Raw genomic sequence first — 19,526 nt, forward strand, 5'->3', positions numbered from 1 at the left:
TGGTCTCTGCATTCCCTTGGATTTGATTTTGGTTATTTGTTTTTCATTCCTTTATTTTCTCTTTATTACTAACATTATAATTGGTAGGGTTGGGTACATTATATTGAGCATATACCGATTATTGAAGATGAGGTGTTTGATATACATGTCTTTAGATTTGCTAACTAAAATTCCCACATTTAATATGTCTATGATGAACATCCAATAATGAAACAAAATTGCATAAAAAATTACTTCTTTTTTCTATTATTGTTTACTATAGTAGCTTTATGGCCTTTCCTTTGCAACATGTGGTGCAATTGTTAGTTTAATTTTTATCTAATTTTTCCACTCTAAAAAAAATTTGCACTTCAATTACTAATTTAATTTCTATCTAATTTTTCCACTCTAAAAAAAATTTGCACATCAAGAGATTTGATCCTTCCACATTTTCACTAAATCCATGGTTAAAATAAATCTATACTCAACTCACATTTTTACTAAATCGATAGGTAAAATAGATCTATACTCAACTCAGCGGCCATCATTGTATCTCATTCTATGTTTATTCATTCTGAACACTGTCTCACTTTTTCATGCATTCATTGCTCAAAAGGCATAAGCGGGTAGCAAAGGCGAGTTTGAGTATTTCCGCAAAGAAAACGAAAATCAAAATCTATTTGAAGTGAGATATTATAATCTTTTCATTCAGAATTGGTCACATTTTTGCATATACATCTCTGTTTTAAAAAAAATATAGGTGAATGCAAATATTACCAAATCTGTGAACGGAGAGCCCTCATTCTGTTGAACATGTCCTACGGAAAGCATGGTTTTTTCGCTATAATATATGTCCTGGAAGTCTCATATTATATAACACAAACTCACCTAATAGACGATACCGTAACAACTATGTAGCAAATGGAAGCCTAACCTAATAACAGAATGAAATACGATGAACTTTAAACCTATTAGAGAATTCCCAGCAAACAGTCTCGCGCTTCATAATCTTAATGCTCGAGTCAGCTCTCATCGGCCTTCTTTTCTATCACTATCAACCTTTGATGGAGTTACGTTCCCCTCTGCTGAAGACAATGCCACGCTGCCATGGCTTAAAATTGATGAGCTCTCTACGCTGTTGTAGAATGGTGGTGTTGCTACAACAGGTGTACTGCCACTGCCGGCAATGGCAGCGTTATATTGCAAATCTTTAATATAAGCAGGACGAGAAGCAGCAGGAATAATCTCTACATCACCAATCAACATTGCTAACACTCGAGACATCGATGGACGCATTGTAGGCACAGCTTGAGTGCAAAGAAGCGCTACTTCAATAACTCTGAGGACTTCTTCTTTTGAGCATGTTGATTCTATATCAGGGTCCATCAATTCTAGCGGCCGTTCTTTCTCATAAAGAAGCCAGGTCTGCAAAGCCATGCGATATTGAGGAGTGGGCAGTTAGTAATGGCTAAAGTAAAATTGCATGGATTACATATTAGAATTTGAAGTATACACACCCATTCGAGAAGATGAACCATTTTTTCTGGCAAACTTGGGTCTGTGTTGCTTCTCCCACTGACAAGTTCCAAAGCAACTACCCCAAAGCTGAACACATCTACCTTTTCTGTAAGATGACCTCGCATAGCATACTCCGGAGACAGATATCCACTTCAAACATAAATATGGAACGAGTTGAATTAGATTATTTTAATAGTTAAATTGGCAAAAGTACACATAGATTCATAGAGAGTTATTTCCCTGTGAACACAAAAAAGACACGACAATTTTTCATTTTTGGAGTAAATTTGGATATGTAACCAAACATAGTTTTAAACCATTAACACTTTAAAATGAAATGAAATCACAATTTTCCAAAAATGTTTTGAAGTTTCACATGATAGTATAGCTTTATAAAAGAATATGCTTCAAGGACAAAGACGAGGTCTCTGATTATAAAAGCTTGATGGCAGGAATTGATCCAAACGCCAAGCTGCTGTAGCGCATGTATGTATATATCAAATTTAAAACCATTAAAACATAAATGAAATCATAATTTTAGAAAGAAGTTTCCAAATTTCATTATAATACTATTTATATATCTGTTAAAAGTTTGGAAGATTTTTTTGGGTATATTTTTACTTTGCTATTTTAGTGAGAAAGATGTTTCCAAATTTCATTATAATACTATTTATATATATTTTAAAAGTTTGGAAGATTTTTGGGGTATATTTTTACTTTGCTAATTTACAGGAAATTATTGGAATAACAAGTTTGAGTTGTGAAGATTTTTTGGATGTATTTTTACTTTGCTATTTTACAAGAAATTGTTGGAATAACAAGTTTGAGTTGTGAACTTTCTCAATCCGAATGCCTCCTGAGTTTTTCAAGGTGCCAATCTCAAGTGCCAAATTCATATAGGTAGTATGTCTAATTCATATACCAAATTCATATATGTAGTATGTCTAATTCATATACCAAATTCATATATGTAGTATGTCTAATTCATATATGTAGTATATGTAGTATGTCTCATGAGTTTTTCAAGGTGCCAAATTCATATAGGTAGTCAAAAACACATTTTAAACCATAGAAGCTCACCATTTAACTAAAAATTGTTTCCTTGGATTCCCACCAAAAACTCTAAAACTTTAGAAAACACTTTTAAATTTATTAACTATTAAAATAAATATATATATTTTTAATTTTATACTTCATAAATCTAAATTTCATAATAAATTATTGTTTTAAGCAAATCTTTTGGTAGATATCACATAAGAGAATTTTTTGGCCAACGAGTGTGGTTTATCATCAAGATTAGATTTCTACCGAAAGACTTTGCTTAATTCATTATGAATCACAAAAGCTTGAATACAGAAATTATTGTTTATTAAATTTATTTAAGCCCTGAACAGAGGTTCAAAGCCTGCCTATTCACCTATTCATACTGAAGTAAGAAACTGGCCTAATTTCCTATCCTCTATATATAGGATGACATTTTTCTTTAATTGTAGTTATTTATAATAGATTGCCATTTTCTTTTAAGTAAAGTTATTTTTCAGTTTTACGTAAAAATAGACCTACATAAAAAATATTGTTGAAGATCTCCCTCACTCAAACTGTAAAGCACCTTATGGCTGTGGACACAAAAGTTACATCTTCTAACAGTTAATGGTGAACATAATTTCTCATAGTGGTCAGCAAACCAAAATCTAAGCTTCCAATTCAATCTTACATTGTTCCGGCAACTCTGGTGCTGATGTGAGTTTTCTTGTCATCGAATAGCCTAGCCAACCCAAAATCTGCTATCTTAGGGTTCAGAGAGTCATCCAGCAGAATGTTACTGGCTTTGATATCTCGATGAATTATCCGAGTACCGGCCTCCTCGTGAAGGTAAGTGAGTCCACGTGCAGTGCCAATACAGATATTGTATCGAGTAGGCCAATCCAGTTGTACATGAGATTCCTTACTACCTGCAACATACAAAACGCCAGCGTATTTGTTGCTATGTGGTGAATGAGCAGAAAATGAAAATTTTCAATTCAGAGTAACTGATGAACTCACCTAATAAAGCTTGATCGAGACTCTTGTTCTCCAGGTACTCATAGACCAAGAGCGGGTCATCTGCTTCTAGACAACATCCATGCAACTTTACAAGGTTCTTATGTTGTACTGCGGATATTACAGCTACTTCATTTATGAACTCGCGTTTTCCTTGTTTAGATTCAGAAGAAAGTTGCTTCACTGCCACCATTTCACCATCTGAAAGAGTGCCCTATTTTAGTGCCACAATTGAAAATGACAGTAGTCAGAAAAATTTAAGAGAAAACACAAACAGTACAGGAAGAAATAGTAAATGCTTACACAATTCAATCATGATAGACAAAGTTTCATAACCAAAAGAGTGTAAAAGATGGAAAGAGTATTAACACACTTTATAAACTGCACCATATCCTCCCTCCCCTAACTTATTCTCTTTAGCAAAATCCCCTGTTGCAGTTTTCATATCCGCATAGTTGAAAATTTTCAGTTTCGAACGAATAACGTTTATTGCTGACAAAAAGGAAGAAGTCGTCATTAAGATGGGAAAAACATGCCAACCCTTGTTTCTTCAACTAAATTAAATCAGAAAATGAACATTATAGGAGAAGTATCCTCTGCAACAGTCCTCAATCTTTTGTCAATACCTTCGTCTTCCTCAACATCTGTTGCTGCGCGCTTTTGATCTCTCCTCCTCCGAAGAAGAAAAACCAAAATTGCGCATATCAAAGCTACAGCAACTCCAAGTGTGATTCCAATCACTACTCCCGTCTTACGTTTCTTCAATTTAGTGCCGCGAACAGTGGGAATGAATTCTACACACGCTTAAAAAATTTAAGTGACAAAACAAGCTGAAACGAGAATGCGTTTTCAATTTTATAATTGTACATATAGCATCCTACAGATCGTTTTTCCATCCAACATTGGTGGACAGATCGTTTTTCCATCCAACATTGGTACAAGCCTGGCCTAGACTCAGCCTAGTTTGAAATAAAAAACTCATGACAATAAAAGAAGAATTATTTTAGTACACATCCATGGTGGAAAACTGTTCTGTCCACGACTTTTTAATTTATTGAAACACATTAACTTTTATGATTACCAGGCGTAACACTTATAGCTGACACTAGTGGTCCATAGGATCCTTGGAATGGAATACAGCAAGTTCCCTTTCCAGCCCAGAAAAAATGAATTTCAAGGAAATTTGCTGTTACGTTGGTCTTGTTGAAAGATTTAATAACACCTATATTTGAGCCTCCAGCCTCCTTTCGGATGTCAAAATCTGTTAATACTTTCTGCCCCTGCAACATCAACGTACATAATATTTATAACATTTAGATATGCTATAAACATAATTTTGCCTCAACAGGAACAAATAAAAATGTGCAAATATACTTCAAACATCGATCGTACTTGAACATAAACATCGAAAATGCGTTTTTCAAGACTCTTCCAAGTATTTCCATTTTCAATCTGTATCTCTGCAAATTGTAGTTTTACTGTATATAGTCCATTCTCAAGCCCTAAACCATAGTACCGAAGTGAGCTGGGAGATAAGCGTGCTGTCTCGTACAGTTCTGAATCTGATGTCTTTGTAATTTGAGACAGATTGGTTGCTGTATAAGTTACATGGCTAGAATCCATAAAAGATCCAGTATCGCTGACTCCCCACTTTTTTGTATCGCTGACGTAAAATGAGGCAGCATTGAGTGTTTCGTTCTCCTGCTCATAAACATCTCCTGTAGCATAAGTTGTCTGTCCGCCTCCACAACTTATAGCAAAGCGAGCATCTGAAAAAATGGCCACTCAAACTCAGCTTTGTTAGTTATAGTTTGAACAACACTGAGATGCTCAGTAATACGTCCAAAAAAGTTGTCCTTTTAGCTAACATAAATAGCTACGCTGAAATATAGATTTGAGTACTCAAGAGAATGGAATTATGTCATTTTAATAGCAAATCTACATTTGAAATTTACATGTATGCTTTGTGGTCCTCTCAAATCAACTAATGCACTTGAGGAAAATTGATATTTGGTGATACATGAATGTGTTGTAGCCAGAGAAAAGCCAAAAACTGCACACAAGTTGCACATTGCAATTGAGATTTTAAAAGGCCATAATATTTGTCTTAATAAGGTTGACTTGAAGAATTTGACTATCACAAAATAAGCTTGACGCATCCAATTGATTTTGAAGATCCTTAGTGGTGTGGAGTAGAAGTTAATGATGCATGTGAGCTAATGAGAAAAAGGGAAACCACACAATGAGAGATAAGAGAAGTATATTGTACATTGCTTTGGGAAACCACACAATGAGAGATGAGAGAAGTATATTGTACATTGCTTTACTTCCTCCATTGCGTGACTTTAAAAGAAGTATATTGTACATTGCTTTACTTCCTCCATTGCGTGACTTTAAATATTCTTATGGTATATGTTAATAACTTATATAATAATATGGTTGGCTGGCAACTATGGTTATCAATCCAACCTGCCTAATTATAAAATATTTACAGAATTGTGGTTGATGTGCAACTATTGATTTCAGCATGGATGATTATCAATTGAATATTGACAAACGGAAGCATTCTCAGAGTTAGAGCATGTCTCCAAATTCTCGGTTTGGGGACTGTATGATGGTTTGGGACTACCTATCTCGTATATTAAAAATTAAAAATTTATTATAAATATTTTAGGTTGTTTGTAAATTTAATAGGTTATATAATATAATATTATGCACAACTTTTACATTGGTTAGTTTTGAAAAGGTTTGGGCAATTTAAAAAAGAGCCTAATAACATGTCCTTATTGGTCCTAAACATGCCATTCAGCTCAACTTAAGGAGTAACTATTTTCAATTTGTAATAAGGTCCATGAAGTACCTATGAGATAAAAAGTTATCTCTATAGCAACTTATTTAAGTACGCTAAAACTTTAAAGGCATAAGTTTTGGACATTTTTGTGTTGAAAATCACAACTACAAAATACTTTATTCTAAAAAGAGATTAGATTTATATTTCATATTTTAGGAAGGCGATTGAATATAAATTTATTCAAGCACTAAGTACTCAAATCCAAATCACTACTATCTTATAGTTTTTAAAATGCTTGAGGTTGGGATGGTGAAAGAACATACTTGAATGACTCGTGGAAACACATGTACAATACATAAAGGTTGATATGAGCCAAAATGAGAAGGACAAGAGCAATAACCACAAAGATTATCTTTTTTGAGGTTGGGATGGTGAAAGAACATACTTGAATGACTCGTGGAAACACATGTACAATACGTAAAGGGTTATATGACCTAAAATGAGAAGAACAAGAGCATTAAACACAAAGATTATCCTTTTGAAATGTTGCATTTCTTGGTCTTTTTTTGACATTGCTATGATGTTTGTTACTTAACAAACAATAGTTAAGTCACCAGAAACCCAAATCGAAACTCATCTTATTGACCCATGTTTTGAGTTGCTACTTGTACAACAAATTTAGATTCAACGTAATAAAAAAAAAATGAATGGAAAGATAATATTTTCAATCGTCAATGTCCATTGTCAAAATTGAAGATAGATGATTGGAATATATTTGAAATAAGACGAGAACATCTCAAAATATGTTTATAATGTCATTGAAATCCACTTGGAATGTACTGGGGATGGACAACAAGTCCTTGACCTAGATGAAGTCCTTAGCACTTTGGGGATGTTTTATAGGGTTCCCCAAGTCCTTGAAACCATGGGTATGTGGTTTTTTTGGGGAGATGATTCCTTGTGCAACATAACATGCAATTATAAGAACTAGTCCACATTCACCATGTCAAACATTGATAATATACTATTTAGAACATAACGCTAAGGAATTTAGTTGGTGGCCATTAGTTCTCATCAATGTCAAACCAAGGTTCATAATCAGTGTCCTTAATAAACATTTTAAATATGACCTTTAGTAGATATTTGAATGCTAGTACATCTAAAAGTATTTGAAAAACAAAGCTCCTAAAAATACACTTTCTACTTTCAAAGGTAGATTTACATTGATTTGACCAAAAAAAGACAGAACTATCCATCTCAATGTAGAAGAGGAGATAAAAGACTATATTGCTTAATGTTGAATCACCAACAAAAGTTTTTCTAAATGTACAGAGATGTCTTTCCATAAGGTCTTAGCATAGAAACCCTACCAAAATGTATGTGTTATACCTTTTGTTCTTTCACATTGTACACAAAACAATTTAGAGTGTTATCTTGGCTAATTTGTGTCCTTTTAGGGAAAAACTTGTTAAATAATGAGTTATTTGATTCGATTTAATTTAAAGGTATAAAGTGATAAACATATTTTTTAAGTCACTTGTTTTCTCAATCGTTCAATTTATATCTCTAATTTACTTTATTATCAAGTAAGGGCCTTCGCCTAATCCAACCATAGAGCATATGGGTATCACATATGTATATGGATATGTTATACATTCTCTTTCAAACTCAAATTGTTTTTAGTTTAAGCTCACTTTGAAGCTATCTCATGGTTCAAAGCACAGATAATGTCTGGAATAAGAGACTTACATTTCCCTCCAAGGGAATCAATCATTTCTCTCAAGGACTTAAATATATGAACATGTGAACATACCTTTCTTAGGAACCTTTTTTTTGACCCTAAAGAGAAAACCAAGATAACTTGATGACAATTTGAATCACCAAATGCTACAAGAGCTCATGTTCCTACCATTATAAAATTACTAGACATTCCAAGATGTTAAAAATATGTAACTACAGTCAAATTCCACTTTGGACAGCTCTTTTGATTTAGATGAAATTGACATTGAATTCCTCTTTTCGAGAGGACCAAAATCGACCTAAAGATCACTCAAATCAGATAAGGGAAAGTGTACTTATGAAGGAAATCCCACATATGCACATTTGATCAAGGTCGGCCCTAAAGCAAATTTGTCACCCTTGGAAGCCTATAAATACAAGTGACCTCGAGCTCATTTGAACATCACCAAGAATCTTCTTCTTCTCTTCTTCATCGATTGGGTCACACAGGTCTTAGGCAGGGACGACAACAGAAGTTCGCAAAGGTACGAAATCACAGGGTCCAAGGCTCGCATTTCTTTTAGGGTTTTTGGATTACAATCACAGGCACGCCATAGGGAAAATTCGACCAAAGTCGCTGGATTGCAGGCAGCAAGGGTGCGACTGTTTCTCGCACAACTCCTCCTACATGCGACCAAGAAGTTTGACTCAGATTTGAGCAAAAACCGAAGTTGATCATAGAAAGGAAAAGTTGTCTCTGATATATTTTGATCCTGGAAACTTATTTTTGAATGTTGTTGGGTTGTTTTGTTGATGATATTGTATTGGACTCATTGTATTCTTTGCTGAAAATTTTATGACAATCTAATAGAAGAATAATTTCAAAGGGTTTTCCCCCTACTGGTGTTTTTCCCTAGTCTTTGACCAAACCTAGTGTCTCTTGTTGATGTATTGATTGTCTACTTTTTCATTGCATTTATTGTTCTATCTTCAATTACGGTTGATGAATGGAAAGACTAATTGTAGTTGGAAAGATTGCTAATTGAAGTATTGAATTGGGCTAAATTAATTGATTCATCATAGAACAATCATAAAATTAACATGGTTTTAGAGCTAAGGTGAAGGACAAGCTCAAAAGGAGACAAGAATTGAACCAATCATCTTTGGAAAGTTGAAAGAACCAATCTAGCCAAGTCAAGATGTCTTCCTTCTTCAAGGAAAATGAGAAGTTGGGTGACTCATCCAATTTTGTTGCATGGAAAGTCAGGGTGGAAATCAAGCTGACAATAATGATGTTCTGGACTACATTTAAGGAAAAGTACAGGAGCCTCCAGAGAATGCTTTCGTTGCTGCCAAGAAGAAGAACAAGAAAGGTGAGTTAAAAGAAAATCAAATTATAATTGATGGTTTATGAGGTATTTACTTGCATATGTTGGAAATTTGAGAAGGTCTAAGGATATGTATGATAAGATAGATGGAAAGTACAAAGTCAACAATTTGAATGAAATCATCTACTTGAAAGATCAACTCAAAGAGACAAAAATGAACAAAGGAGAATCTGTGGAAAACTACATAATATAGGATATCTCGTCTTGGAGATCAATTGTAAAGAGTTGGAGAATTTGTGCCTGACAGGGAATTTGTGATTGTGAATCTAAGAGGTCTCCTTCCTATTTGGGAAACCTTTATTACTACTATAAGAAACAACAATGTCCTCCCGTCATTTGATGAAATTGTTGCAAATCTCACTCAAAAAGAATCAAGGATAATATCAAAGAGGAAGGATTCAAAAGCATGAAGAGGGAGAGCTTGCTGCATTCATCACTCGCTGGAAATTCAAGAAATCCTCCTACTTGAAATACAAGAAAAGAATGCTTGCACATTGAATGCTACAATTGTCACAAGAAAGGCCACTATGCTCGAGATTGCCTCGAGAAGAACAATGGACCACACTACAATACTAGAAGCAACAACAAAAGGTTTAATGATCAAAGAAGAAAAGATGACCGGAGGAATGATGCAATGGAAGAAGAAGAAGAAGAGATGCTCCAAGTGATCATGAAGAAGATTGTCGCCCACAAAAGAAGCCAATATTCTCCAGGTATGAAGCAATGTTGTGAATCAATATGAATATATTCTTATTTTTTCCCTTACTAGTTCATCTCCTTCGGATTCGTGGGATAGTGGGGCCACTCATCACTTCTCTGGTTATAAGGAAGTTCTCTCTAATTTGGTGGAGAGGGAGTCAAATTTGAAAATCATTCTTGGAGACAACTCCACTCATCTCGTTAAAGGCTTTGGGTCTGTCAAATTTCCTTTGAATTCGGGAGAATCTATTTTGCTCCGTGATGTGATGTATGTGCTATGAAAATTCCTACACTTTAGGAACCCCTACTGCAGCAAATCCGAATCTACTTCACCTACTTGATTTTTAAATTACATTCATAAAGTTATTCTTCTGAATACTGAAGTAAATTACTTCTGCAGCCTACACTAATTAAATATTTGATCTCATGAAATAGAAAAAGAAACAAAGAACAAGATACATACAACACACTTATTTTTGGACACAATAGTCCCTGGAAAAACCCAATTCGGGAAAATCGGTGCAACAGTTCTGAGGGTTTATTATTATGCAAGAGAAATATCTGATACATATCTAGGATCCTCATATAGCAATCCTTTACAGAGAAAATACTGGCGGAAAATTTGAGTGAGTTTTACCTCACTTCACCAAGCAGAATTCAAGCTGATCCGACACAAGACTGGATAACCCCGACTACTTCTGCACTGGCCCTGTGTTAGCCTTTCAGGCTTTGCATCAGCCCTGTATCACCTCTTCTACCCTCTGCGCCAACTATCCCGGCCATTACGACAGTTCTGGCTGTTCCCGACAGTTCTGGCTTCTGTGTAACAGGCAGATTTTCTGCTCTGCGTAGGCCTTTCTAGTTTTGCGTCAAGGTTGCGTGGGCCCAGAGTGGCCTAGCATCAGCTCTCCTGGCTACTGCGCTGCCTCTTTGTAAGCTCTCTCCGCCTCTCTGTCTGTATCCTCAGGAAATTCCTTCTCCCGGATTCTCTCTGCGCCTCAGCTGCAAGATCTCCCCAATCGATTTCCCTCTTGAGAACATCTCACCTCAAAAAATCGATTTCCTCAATCTCTCTGTGTGTTTCTAAATGAACCCCAAGACTCCATTTTATAATTTTCCTGTTGAGTCTTCAATGGCCGAGATTAATTCTCTAATCAATGGCTAAGATTAAAACATGACCTGATCCACCTTCTAGATCATTCTCACCCATATTTATATTAATACCCATTAGTTTTTTAATTTTCCTAAAAATATTAATTATTTTAATAAAATACAATTCGGGTGGACTTTCACCAAACGGTTTCTGGGTTATTTAGAACTCATGTGCCTTAGCCTCTCCACCAATTTTCAAGGCTAGAGCACTTTCCATGATACAGAAAACTAACACTCCCTCTTAGCAAGGAAAGTGCTCTAGCAACAATGTCCACCTGCATGCTGCTCTATTTCTAAAGCACCTCCTTTCTGCATTGCTCCGCATGTCACTGCCACTACCACTATTGCATATGTACTACAACTCCCTCTCAAACGCTGCATCTGTTATGCGGCTAGCACTACCATTGCTAACTCTGCATCCATACTGCAACTCAGTTGATGAGAGAAGCAACTAAACAACATCCAAAATTAGTTGAACTTAACTGTGTTCAACATAATACAATGAATGTTGGAATCCTACAGCTGTTGATTCTGACCCTCTGGATCTTTCGCGCTATCGCTGACTCCTGCACTGTGCCAACTGCACTGCTGCCAACCTTGCTCTGTGTTGATCAATCTCTCGTCCCCAACGACTGCATCTGCCCTCCAAACACTCCACTGCATCATTTAAGAGGCCCTTTGGATCTTTTGCGCTGTCACTGACTCCTGCACTATGCCAACTGCACAACTGCTAGCCTTGCTCTGTGTTGATCAGTCTCTGGTCCCCAGCGACTACATCTGCCCTCCAAACACTCCGCTGCATCATCTAAGAGTAAGTCCATCTTGCTACTGTTGAATCTTTGTAATATCCCGTTTCAGAGATATTCTCCAAAACCCAGTAACCCCAACCAAATACGTACAAATGATATAATAATCAGGAAGCTTAAAATGATAAAAATGACAGTGGTGCAATATATAATAATATAAACATGAAATATAAGCAGATACTCAAGAAATGCAGAGAGAAATGCTAAGCCATTTTATTATACTGAGCAATAGAATGAGTACAGGAGGTGATCAAAAAGATGGCACCTCGACTTGCACAAGGCAAGTGAAGAAATACACTCAGAATAGCAAAGGAATGGCCTCTCTCTGATTTGCGTCCCAACTGCTGGAAAATTGTCGTGCTGCTACTACTGGAAATCAAATGAGGATTTGGGGCTACTCCCCTCCTCAGAAATAGCTGAAACTATGGAATTGGACTCTACTCAAGAAACCCAGAAAACCCAGAAAGCTCTTCTGAAATGGCTGACCCTCGAAAATCACCCCCTTGGGGTTCTGCGCAGTCCCTCAATGCTTTGCGCTGCCACTGAATGAAACTCTCCAGTAATCTACCTGAAACCTCTACCAAAACCCTCCAATATGCAAGGGCTGATCCCCTGCTCAATCTCCCAGCACAAATCTTGCTGCAAACCCTCAATCCAGAACTCCTGCTAGAAAGAACTGCGTCGTCCCTCTCAGTGCTGCGCAGTCCTCCAAGATGCTCAATCCTACTGCCAAAAATGCTGATGAAACTACTGCAAGAATTCTGAGGGAAATACCATGCTCGAGCAGGCACTCGAAGTCCCTCGGGGCTAAGGGTGAGATCTCCGAACGGAGACACTCAATGCACTACACAGTGCTGCAGACAAGGTAAACAACCAGCGTGCTCTAAGTCGAAGTGACTAGCTCAATTGCACATAATCGAATGCCAAAATGAGGAAGCTCCTCTCTCCTTTATAGCCTTTGCCTCTCTCGATCCCAAGGCCCACCTTCTCCAGTGTAATTCCTCTCTTGCCACGTGTTTCTTCCCTCCTGCGCAGTCCCTCCAAGTGTCTGCGTGGGCTCCATTTCTGCGTCCCCCTTTGGCCCCCTTGGCTCCCCTTTAAGTCACAACGTTGTACTACTAGGAAGTGAATTTTATTCTAAAAGTGAGTCATGTCCCCTTTCCCTCACCTTTTTATTCATAAATAACTATAGAAAGCAAAAATAAGCAAAATCGAATATTCCAATTAGCCATGGCTAATTAGGAATATTACAGTCTCCCCCGACAAAATGTTGCTTGTCCTCAAGCAACTGAAGTGATGGATGCTGCCAGATTTTCTCACTCTCCCAAGTGGCATCATCATTCGGCAAATTCTTCCACCTCAGCAAGAATTCCCGGACTGTCCTGCTCTGCAGCTGCCTCTCCCTGGTATCAATAATAGCCGCTGGCTGCAACACCAAATTCCCCTCATCATCCATGGGTGGTAGCTCATCTGTCACTATCACCTGCTGCCCCAATGCCTTCTTCAGGCATGATACATGAAAAACGTTATGAATCTTGCTGCCTTGGGGCAGCTCCAACTCATATGCAACCTGTCAAATCCTGCATATCAGCTTGTATGGCCCATAAAAGCGGGGCTTGAGCTTCTCAGCCCCCTTTTGCTTCAGTGACAACTGTCGGTATGGCTGTAATCGTAGGTAGACCATGTCTCCTACTTCAAACTCTCTCTCCACCCGACCCCTGTCAGCATACAACTTCTGCTGGTTCTGCACTGTAGCCATGTTATCCTTGAGAGCTCGAAGGATATCCTGACTCTCTTGGATCCAAATCTTGGCTCTCGGAGCCTTGCTATCACCAAACATCATGTCAACAAAAGATAAAGGATGATACCCATACAAAGCATAAAATGGTGACATACTAATGGACATGTGATGTGTAGTGTTGTAGCAGTAATCCCCTAGATGCAGCCACTTCAGCCATGCTCTCTACTGCCCACTCACATAGTTACGCAAGTAGCCCTCCAACCACTTGTTAACTATCTCTGTCTGTGGGTGATAACTGGTGCTCGGTGTCAACTTCGTACCCACTAGCCGAAAAAGCTCCTACCAAAACCCGCCCATGAAACCCCTGTCTCTATCACTAACGATGGTCTTAGGAAGACCATGTAGCCTGAAGACCTCTCTGAAGAACAACTCGGCCACCTGTGTTGCTGTGTAGTGTGAGGATATGGCAAAGAAATGTGCGTACTTCGTCAGCCGATCAACGACGACAAAGATATAATCCTTGCCCTGTACCATGGGCAACCCTATGATGAAGTCCATCGAAATACTCTCCATTTTCCCTCCGGAACGGGAAGAGGCTGCAATAAACCCGCGGGATGGCTCATCTCCCCCTTGTTCCTCTAGCAAACGTCGCACTCACGGATATGTTGGAGTACGTCCACCTTGAGGCCCTTCCATGAGAACCTCTCTCTGATGGCCCTGTAGGTTTTGGTAAACCCCTGATGGTCGGCCAATGGTGAATCATGTGATGCTTGAAGTATCTTCTTCTTGAGCTGAGATCCCTCAGTTAAGAAGATTTGATCCCTGTAGTAGATGATCTCATTGACCACCTGTTGTGGTCACCAACAACCCCCCTCTTTGTTTGATATTAGCAATAACACCAAGCAAAGGGGGACCCTTAGCAAAAAATCCAAAAAATATTTTTATTAAAATTTTTGTATTTTAACTCCCTAAAGCTAGATCGCATCGCGAAAAGAGAGTGAAGCGTTTCCTATGCGCATAAATAAGCTGCAAATAAGCGACGCGAAATTCATCACATCGTATATTTTGAAAGCGCTCTTAAATGAAAAACCTAAGGAATCGCCGACGGCCGATATGCGACGTCGCATATCGCAACATCGCATAAGCAGCACACAGTGGTTAAATGAAAAACGCGATCTCGCGATCTGCGATCCTGCGATTTGCGATCTGCGATGAATGAGACTATCAATTGCTGCGATGACACTTCTCGACATCGCAATCCTCGATGCTGCGATGCGAATCGCAGAAACCACTCATCGCAAAGTTTCCTCGGCATGATCTGTAAACCCAAAATTGAGCGCGCACCTTAAGGGAAATTAATGATTGTACGCCTGAGTATCCAAGGATGATCGTGTTGCGTTTTTCGAAGAGTCAAGTCATTATGAGTGTCATGATTATGCATTCATTAGAACTTAATGTTTTCATGTCAATCTTTTCGTAATTCTTCTTTTCCTTTGCGTAAACTGTAAGGCAGCAACTAATATAAATCAATATGCAGGAAACATCTAAGGAAAAGGCGAAAGCGCCAATACTAGGAGAACAGAGAGGAGATGCCTTCGCAAATGGTTGCCGCATGCAGCAGGACCGCGGATTCCAGAGTATCACTCAACAAACACTGATGGAAATAGACTATCCAAGACTCAGAGTCAAAGGCGCACAAAAGCAGCATGTTTGCAAAAGATCCTGAAGCTCAGACTGGGTAAAGCAAAAAAGAAAAACGCTAAAGAGGGAAGACGCTCCAGAAAAGCCTGGAACAAAGAACGGAAGCAAGTTTCAATACAGAAGATTGTTCAGGCAACAAAATCCCTAACTCATTGAGTCATTCGCACGGCCGGAAACCGAAATAGCAATAGCACAATCAGTTTGAAAGAAATCTGAGTTACACTAAATATACGCGCAGCGAAGACACCCAGTCAGAGGAAGATTTTCAAAAATATCTTCTAGTTTGTCAGAAAGAGGTGCCAGCTCTTGTTATTTCTACTTTTATCGCTTGAACAAAAGGAAAAGACAACCAGCCGACTCTTTCCAGGCGAACCTTGCATTGCTTACAGCACTAAGGAGCAGATACAGAAATGGTTAGAAATTAGATTCAATTTTTTAGAAATAAATTTGTTTTAGTAAAAGGGCGGTCATTTGAAGCCGTTTCCTAAATTTGTGTAATTAAGATTAATTAGTTAGTAGTATTTAACCCTTCTCATGGCATTTGGAGAAGGGTCCAGAAATTTGTCAAAAACTTGTCCTCGGAACATGCACTTCTGCACCCTCAGAGGAGGTTTTGATGAATGGAAGGATCGAGATTTATTTATGTTTGCATTTTAATGTCTGCTACTGATGTTGCACTTCTGTACTCTTAGTAGATATTAGAACAAATAGAGATAAATCGTTATTGCTTGAAGTTTATGAGTGAAATCAGTCATAAATGGTACTTTTATCTCTTGACCAATTTCTGCTTATATTCTTAGAGTGATATGCAGCTGAGTTGTTTGTATGTTAATGTATGAATGTGTGGGTTACCATTTGGCACTTTTGTACGGTGGAGTCATTTATTTGTGCTTGACATATGAATAACTTATTATGCGATATGCTGTTCACAATTGTTCTGTCTAACTTTTTATGCAGAATGGTTTATCTTAATTGATTTCTATTCTTATGATAGCTGAATGATCTTTATTACCAGTTATTATTCGAAATCCTTTTAGATCGCATAATAGAGGAAATTTAGCCCGGGTTAGCGTAGATTAGATGTGTTGTTTTTATTAGATTACAATAGCATAGAGTCAGTTTAGAAGTTAGAATTAAATTAGCATAAAAATATACTTCTATATCAGCATCATCAAACTCTACACACACACACACCCCTTAGATTGGGAAAGTGGTCCCATTATCCCCAGTCGGACCCGCTATACCGAACGGACAAGGAGCTGCCAACCAAGTTCCGGACCGGGTGGGTATCCCCCTTGTTGTCGACCCGATTTCCGGGCCCTCAACATATTTGGCGCTAGAAGGAGGGCACGAACTATGAATGGCACCTAAATCAAAATCTAAATACCATTCTGAGAGTAAATCACCCTCATCAACTCCCCCGACTTCTCTAGTATGGTTAAACCCAGAATTAGAAGTCGCTCGAGTATCCACCACTGCTACACACCCTAATATATCAGACCAACTTATCATTGAACCCCCTGAAATTCAAACTCTGATTCGTAAACTCCAGGGATTCTCTATTTTCAATCAGTGGTCTGATAAATCTCAAAGCAGCGTGACTTCGCAATACAATCCTGCTCATCCCCTGACTAGATTGAAGAGTGAAAAGTTTGGCATCCAGCCAACTGAACTTCCTCTCCCCACTAGGAAAAGAGCAAGGAAAACACCACCAGAGTCTGACAGTGAGACTCTCTCATCTACTTCGTCCATTTCAACTCCCTCACCGCGAAGTCAACCACCCACATCTTCACCCCAAATCACTCATCCATCTTCCACAACCCTTCCTCTTCAATCATTAAAGATCATAATATCTTCATCTTCTCAGCATAAGGGATCATCCCCTGCACTTTCATTAACTAGCAGCTCAACGATGGCCCAGTCTCCATGGAACAACCCTGGGGCGGTTTTAATGCCTCCACCCCTGAGCCCAATACCAACCCATCCTGAGAAATGGCTACCTAAATTCAATCGAGAAACAGGCATGCTAGCTGAAGAGCATATCAATAATTTCATGCTTTCTGTTAATCTCAATGGAGTTACCAATGAGGATGCTGTTGTCCGGCTTTTTCCCTATAGAATGCAAGGAACAGCCGGGTCATGGTACTTTTCGTTACCTTCCGGGTCTATCACAAGCTGGGACATTTTTCAGAATCAATTCCTTACCAAGTTCGGTGATGACAAATCAGCAGCGACATTGATTAATGACCTATCCAATCTTAAAGTTGAGGCTAGAGAACCCATTAAATATTTCAATTTACGGTTTAATAAGATCCTCAACAAAATTCCCGCTGCTTCTCAACCCAGCGAGGAAGTAAGATGTGAATGGTATATCACGGCCTTACCATCAAACTTGGCTATCTTCGTAGATAGGGCAAACAAGACAACCTTAGTTGAAAACTTGACGGAGGCGTTAGCAGTAGAAAAGCGCGTAGTGGCCCTAGAAAAGAGATCTGCAATAGAAGAATGCAAATCTAAGAAAATCTCTTTCAAAGAAGACACCAAGAAGAAACAAACGAAAGATCCTTTCGATTTGGAAGGATTACAAAAAGTGTTAAAGGCCATGTCCAATGAGATGATTGACATAAAAAAACAAGTAGCATAAACTTCTTTGAAAAAGCCCTACAAAGCTTTTAAAAGAAATCCTCCCATGGATGTCAGACCACCCAATGTTGTCTCAAACGTCAAATCTGAAGAAGAACAAGAAGAAGAGAATACCACTGAAGGGCAGACTGATGATGAAGAAGTTGTGGAACTACAAGGAATGTGGGATTTCATCCTCCCACAAGAAGAAGATCAAGAAGCATTCCCGGTTAGCACACGAAGCAAAAACCAACTTGATCCTCCCCAAACTACCCCTAAACAGAAGGGCACAAGCCCTGCAACAAAAGATAAGGTCGCAACAAAGAAAACAACCGCTAGAGCGACCCAATTTAGCCCAGTCCAATCAGATCAAGCACCTCCATCAAGAACACTGATAGTGTCGGATGAAATGGAGTATAACATTATCGATGACATGAAAAAGACTAGGGCTAATATCACTCTTTACGAGTTGAGCAAATTGAAACATCAACAGAAAATAATGATGAAGGAATTACATGTCGTGCCTACTACATCTTTACCTACAGCCGTAGCTTCCCACAACATGGGAAGACCTCCAACCAACACGATCAATAACATTGATCCAAATGACATCGCCTTGATTGGAGGAAGATCAAGATCTCATACTCCTCCTTTTCTCCTCACTTATGAAATTTTCAATAAAAACGTGCACAATTGCTTGGTTGATTCTGGTGCTTCAACGAATATTTTACCCAGATCAATTTGTGCTAAATTGAATGTTCAACCATAAAAATCCTCAGTGCGCATAGTTCAACTTGATCGATCTCAAGTCGAAGTGATTGGTGAACTTAATCAAGTGACCATAAGATTGTCGTCTAACCCGAAGGTATGCCAGGTTATTGACATTCTAGTAGCTGATATCCCTGAATTCTATGGTTTGATTCTTAGCAGGGATTGGTCCAAAAAACTCCACGGATATTTCTCAATCGAATGGTCGCACATGTGGTTACCCTACAACGGTAAACCGAATCAAATAAAGGTTGAACGAGAGTTGCACCAAAAATACATAGTGACGGAATTGGAAGGAGAGAATGAAGCAATAGCATACAACAGCAGTATCATAGGCAATTACTCGGTAGATTCTTTCCTCGGTAATTTCAATGCTCATACCTCGCCTTACTTAGAAAATTCAGTTTTGTCCCAAGTTGAAAATTTTTCCCAAACTGATAATTCGAAATGTGTTACTTTTTTAGATAACCCTGTAAATACATCTTTGTTTTGGAAATTATATTTTGATGGCTCCAAATCTAACGAGGGAGCAGGAGCAGGATGCGTTCTGATTAGCCCAGATGGTAATAAGACCATGCTTATGTGCAGACTTGAGTTCGATT

The 19,526-nt window shown here is 38.2% G+C and overlaps 1 protein-coding gene across 3 annotated transcripts in view; it reads right to left on the reverse strand.

Annotated features, from left to right (window-relative positions):
* Positions 1 to 612: 612 nt before the first annotated feature.
* Positions 613 to 19,526, reverse strand: part of LOC149227109 (putative LRR receptor-like serine/threonine-protein kinase At1g56140) — a 686,518-nt gene continuing 667,604 nt past the window's right edge. Inside the window, exons 17-24 of one of the 3 annotated variants that reach the window (XM_089377692.1) lie at positions 4,930 to 5,306; positions 4,619 to 4,817; positions 4,164 to 4,331; positions 3,911 to 4,029; positions 3,541 to 3,751; positions 3,212 to 3,449; positions 1,497 to 1,647; positions 613 to 1,404 (exon numbers count right to left, since the gene is read on the reverse strand). In XM_089377692.1, the coding sequence (XP_089233818.1) occupies positions 1,009 to 1,404; positions 1,497 to 1,647; positions 3,212 to 3,449; positions 3,541 to 3,751; positions 3,911 to 4,029; positions 4,164 to 4,331; positions 4,619 to 4,817; positions 4,930 to 5,306 (1,859 nt within the window). In that variant the 3' untranslated portion in view covers positions 613 to 1,008. The remainder of the gene's footprint in view (positions 1,405 to 1,496; positions 1,648 to 3,211; positions 3,450 to 3,540; positions 3,752 to 3,910; positions 4,030 to 4,163; positions 4,332 to 4,618; positions 4,818 to 4,929; positions 5,307 to 19,526) is intronic. The other 2 variants (XM_089377694.1, XM_089377693.1) reach the window with 2 other exon arrangements.

The sequence above is a fragment of the Pinus tabuliformis genome, chromosome J (assembly GCF_031772625.1).
Source record: "Pinus tabuliformis cultivar Carrire ecotype Pingquan chromosome J, CPIR1, whole genome shotgun sequence".
NCBI classification, from domain to species: domain Eukaryota; kingdom Viridiplantae; phylum Streptophyta; class Pinopsida; order Pinales; family Pinaceae; genus Pinus; species Pinus tabuliformis.